The following is a 5217-nucleotide window of genomic DNA, read 5'->3' as shown; positions in this document are numbered from 1 at the left end:
TCTCTTCTCCAAGCTGAGGCAGTCCTATGCTCCATTTTGACAGGAAGTTATCACAGTCATAGTTGCCTAGTTCCCTAAATTAAAACTGAGTAAAACTCTGTGGGGTTCTGGAGTAGAGATCTGTTCTGTGTTCTCCATTTCTTGTCTGTAAGATATGGGCTTCATTCAACCTCCTTGACCTTCTCTGAGTTCCAAAGGGTGGATTCAGACAATTGCTTGCTGTTCTAGGGGACATTTGCAAGGACTGAATAGTCTTTTTATTTTGTTTTCTCATCTCCCCTCTCATTTCTGACCCATAAAAGACCCTGGCAATCAGGCCCTGACAAGATGGCTATTTCAAGGCACTAGCCTGCCATCTTCTTGGTCAGCCAACTCCTCTATTAAAGTCTCTTCCTGTCTCTTTCCGCCATCTTTCCGTGCCGCCAGAATGGTGCGCATGAATGTCCTGGCCGATGCTCTCAAGAGTATCAACAATGCCGAAAAGAGAGGCAAACGCCAGGTCCTTATTAGGCCATGCTCCAAAGTCATCATCAGGTTTCTAACAGTGATGATGAAACATGGTTATATTGGCGAATTTGAAATCATTGATGATCACAGGGCTGGGAAAATTGTTGTGAACCTCACAGGCAGGCTAAATAAGTGTGGAGTGATCAGCCCTAGATTTGATGTGCAACTCAAAGATCTAGAAAAATGGCAGAATAACCTGCTCTCATCCCGTCAGTTTGGTTTCATTGTACTGACAACCTCAGCTGGCATCATGGACCATGAAGAAGCAAGACGAAAACATACAGGAGGGAAAATCCTTGGATTCTTTTTCTAGGGATGTAATACAAATAAAATGCCTCAGAGGACTCTGATGCTTCCTTAAAAAAAAAAAAAAAAAAAAAAGTCTCTTCCTTGCCTCAAGCGCTGGTGTCTCTCAAATTCTTTGGACTGTCTTGCAGTGAGCAGAGCGAGCCAGGACTAGGTAACAGAAGCAGTGCTGTAGTGTACCTTGGGTTCATGCACCTTTTCATCAGTGGTTTTCTCAGGATATAGGCCAAGGTGTGGGGATGTCAGATCCTCGTTTTGATCTCTCTGAGAGGTTTTGTTTTGTTTTTTTTTTTTCAGTCATTAAGAGACTTTCCGTTACGCTGACTATTGCCAAAGAATGTTCCCACAGACTGCTTAGAGGCATTCTTTTTCCTCCAGACTCCCGCTTGCACTTATTGTTTATAAATTTGTGATGATGGTGATTGTAACTGGTGGGATTTATTTCCCACCATCATTTTGATTGGCATTCCGGCAGGAATTTGGGATCCTTAGTTAGCATCTTGTCCTGTTGTGGAGGATTATTTTGTCTTCCCCCCCCCCCCCCCACCCTTAGAAAGTGTCAGGACACTTTAACTTTGAAAACTGGATTCCTGAAAGTCAGGTGTGCTTGGGATTTATTTCTCCAGTACGCACCCCAGGACATTTCCTGAGGGCATCTGTCATTAACAGAATCTCAGCCCTTGTGAATTGAGGTGCCAGTGACCACCAGAGATAAAGTTTTAGTTACAAGAACTGTCCTCAAGGTGTCACCAGTGTTCAGTCTTACCTTTAGTTTCTGAGATAGGTAGAACCTTTCCTTGTGGCTCAGCTAGTAAAAAATCCGCCTGCAATGTGGGAGACGTGGGTTCGATCCCTGGGTTGATCCCCTGGAGAAGGGAAAGGCTACCCTCCAGTATTCTGGCCTAGAGAATACCAGGGACTTTATAGGCCATGGAGTCACAAAGAGTCAGACCCAACTGAGCGACTTCCACTTTCACTTTAGGGAAAGTTGTGGCAGAAAGCAAAGAGGAATTACAGAGCCTCTTGATGAAAGTGAAAGAGAGTGAAAAAGCTGGCTTAAAACTCAACATTCAGAAAACTAAGATCATGGGATCCTGTCACATCACTTCATGGAAAAGATGGGGAAAAAATGGAAACCGTGACAGACTTTATTTTCTTGGGCTCCAAAATCACTGCAGATGGTGACTGCAGCCATGAAATTAAAAGACACTTTCTTCTTAGAAGAAAAGCTATGACCAACCTAGGCAGCATATTGAAAAGCAGAGACATTACTTTGCCAACAAAGGTCCATCTAGTCAAAGCTATGGTTTTTCCAGTGGTCATGTATGGATGTGAGAGTTGGACCATAAAGAAAGCTGAGTACCCAAGAATTGAGAGTCTCTTGAACTGCAAGGAGATCAAACCAGTCAATCCTAAAGGCAATCAACCATGAATACTCACTGGAAGGACTAATGCTGAAACGTCAATATTTTGGCCACCTGATGCAAAGAACAGATCCTCTGATGCTGGGAAAGATTGAAGGCAGGAGGAGAAGGGGACAACCGAGGATAAGATGGTTGGATGGTATCATCGACTCAATGGACACGAGCTTGAGTAAACTGCAGGAGTTGGTGATGGACAGGGAAGCCAGGCGGGCAGCAGTCCATGAGATTGCAAAGAGTCAGACATGACTGAGCAATTGAACTGAATAATAATAGAAGGATGCAATATTTTTACAGAATCTACTTTATTGAAATATTACCACACTGTAAGCTTTTTGTTGGTTTTGGAGATGAATTGCTTGTGGGTATCTTGGTTTACAAATAGTTCTTTGCATTCCAGGTTGCCTCCTTCATTCCTGAAGATTTCCTTTTTCGAACACCTGCTTTGAAATCATGTTTTCCTAGTTTTGGTTTATTTCTCATTGTCCTAGGAGATGGGCTCCTAAAGACCTTGCAATAAAGTCATCCAAACCCAAAAAGAACTTGTAGTTTATATCCTCACATGCCTTCCCTATATTTTCCTTGAGTTTCATAAAATCCCTCCTGACATTTGAATATTTATGATTTGGATTTCATTTTATATATGGTGTTAGAGTATTCTAACCTCATTCTTGTTTTGTTTGTTTTAATAAGCCTCCCATCAGTTCAGTTCAGTTCAGTCACTCAGTCGTGTCTGACTCTTTGCAACCCCATGAATCGCAGCACGCCAGGCCTCCCTGTCCATCACCAACTCCCGGAGTTCACTCAGACTCATGTCCATCGAGTCAGTGATGCCATCCAGCCATCTCATCCTCTGTCGTCCCCTTCTCCTCCTGCCCCAATCCCTCCCAGCATCAGAGTCTTTTCCAGTGAGTCAACTCTTCGCATGAGGTGGCCAAAGTACTGGAGTTTCAGCTTTAGCATCATTCCTTCCAAAGAAATCCCAGGGCTGATCTCCTTCAGAATGGACTGGTTGGATCTCCTTGCAGTCCAAGGGACTCTCAGGAGTCTTCTCCAACACCACAGTTCAAAAGCATCAATTCTTTGGCACTCAGCTTTCTTTATAGTCCAACTGTCACATCCATACATGACTACTGGACAAGGCATAGCTTTGACTAGATGGACCTTTGTTGACAAAGTAATGTCTCTGCTTTTTAATATGCTGTGTAGGTTGGTCCTAACTTTCCTTCCAAGGAGTAAGTGTCTTTTAATTTCCTGGCTACAATCACCATCGGCAGTGATTTTGGAGGCCCCTCGCCCCCCCGCCAAAAAAAGTCACAAAGAGTTGGACACGACTGAGCGACTTTACTTCTTCACTTCTTCAAAAAAAAAGTCAGCCACTGTTTCTACTGTTTCCCCATCTGTTTGCCATGAAATAATGGGACCAGATGCCATGATCTTAGTTTTCTGAATATTGAACTTTAAGTCAACTTTTTCACTCTCCTCGTTCACTTTCACCAAGAGGCTCTTTAGTTCTTCTTTACTTTCTACCATAAGGGTGGTGTCATCTGCATATCTGAGGTTATTGATATTTCTCCCAGCAATCTGGATTTCAGCTTGTGCTTCTTCCAGCCCAGCGTTTCTCATGATGTACTCTGCATATAAGTTAAATAAGCTGGGTGACAATATACAGCCTTGAGGTACTCCTTTTCCTGTTTGAAACCAGTCTGTTGTTCCATGTCCAGTTCTAACTGTTGCTTCCTGACCTGTATACAGGTTTCTTAAGAGGCAGGTCAGGTGGTCTGGTATTCCCATGTCTTTCAGAATTTTCCACACTTTATTGTGATCCATACAGTCAAAGGCTTTGGCATAGTCAATGAAGCAGAAATAGATGTTTTTCTGGAACTCTCTTGCTTTTTCGATGATCCAGTGGACGTTGGCAATTTGATCTCTGGTTCCTCTGCCTTTTCTAAAACATTTCAGTGTGATTTTATATTGGAATATAAGTGATTTCTGATTTTATGTGTATTTCAGTTGTACAGGAACCTGATACATTCATGAATGAACATTTATCTATTCTCTTTCAAGTTCTTGTTCCCATCTAGGTGATCACAGTGTGTTCAGTAAACTTCTACCTGCTAGTGAGTAGGTCGTTTTGGATCATCTATTGGATACATATATGTGTGTCTACGTTAATTCAAATCTCTTCATTTACTTCACCTGTACTGAAGATTGAGGGTTCCTGCAGAGGGCAAGAGACACTCCAGGAACGTTGTGGGGTCATATTGTCTGCCGCATCCTTCCAGGACACTGCACCCCAAAGCAATCAATCCAGCCTGGGACTCAAGCCTACCCAGTCTCCAGAGATATGATACCAGCCAAGGTAACTATGGGATGAGGGGAATAGAGTCAGCATATGTTTCTATATTTATTGTGTTTATCTAGTTATTTGAACTTGAGTGTATAGGTGAATTACAAGCCTTTTTTTTTTTTTTTTTAATTCATAGGCACTTGATTTACTCATATATTGATGTGTATATGCTGTATTTCAGGGACTGGTCCTGTATACATTATGACAGATAGTGGAGTATCATTCCTAGTGTTACCCAGTAGGTCCTTGGGGCTTATTTTCTAAACAGTAGTGTGCACGTTAGACAAGTAGCTTATTCCTATAGCACATTCCTATGTGCCTTTCTTCTCTGCTAACAGTAAGAGAGGTGAGTTTTTTCTAAGTCTGTGAACTGTTTATCTTGGCTCAAAGAGCTCCTATGTATCAGTTTTTAGATTCTACTTACAAGTGAGATTATGTTCTATTTGTTGCTCCATGTCTCTCTTACTTCACTTGCAATGATCATCTCTACCTTCTTGCCGGTGCCTGAACATGGCATTGTTTCATTCTTCCTGTTGGCTGATTCATATACCTTTGTGTGTATAGAACCCATTTTCTTTATTCATTTCTGTGTCCTTGTCCACTTAGGTTGCAGCCGTGGCCTTCCTTTGGAAA

At 42.2% G+C, this 5217-nt stretch overlaps 1 protein-coding gene across 1 annotated transcript; it reads left to right on the top strand.

Moving 5' to 3' along the window:
• Nucleotides 1-378: 378 nt before the first annotated feature.
• On the top strand, nt 379-841 carry LOC109577650 (small ribosomal subunit protein uS8-like). The gene has a single exon (XM_070778592.1). It carries the CDS (start codon nt 428-430, stop codon nt 818-820), a length of 393 nt encoding a protein of 130 aa, XP_070634693.1. The 5' UTR covers nt 379-427; the 3' UTR covers nt 821-841.
• The last annotated feature ends 4376 nt before the right edge of the window (nt 842-5217 follow it).

This window comes from Bos indicus, chromosome 24, assembly GCF_029378745.1.
Source record: "Bos indicus isolate NIAB-ARS_2022 breed Sahiwal x Tharparkar chromosome 24, NIAB-ARS_B.indTharparkar_mat_pri_1.0, whole genome shotgun sequence".
NCBI lineage: Eukaryota > Metazoa > Chordata > Mammalia > Artiodactyla > Bovidae > Bos > Bos indicus.
Note: the sequence above shows the minus strand (reverse complement) of the source record. Positions and strands in the feature narration are given on the sequence as shown.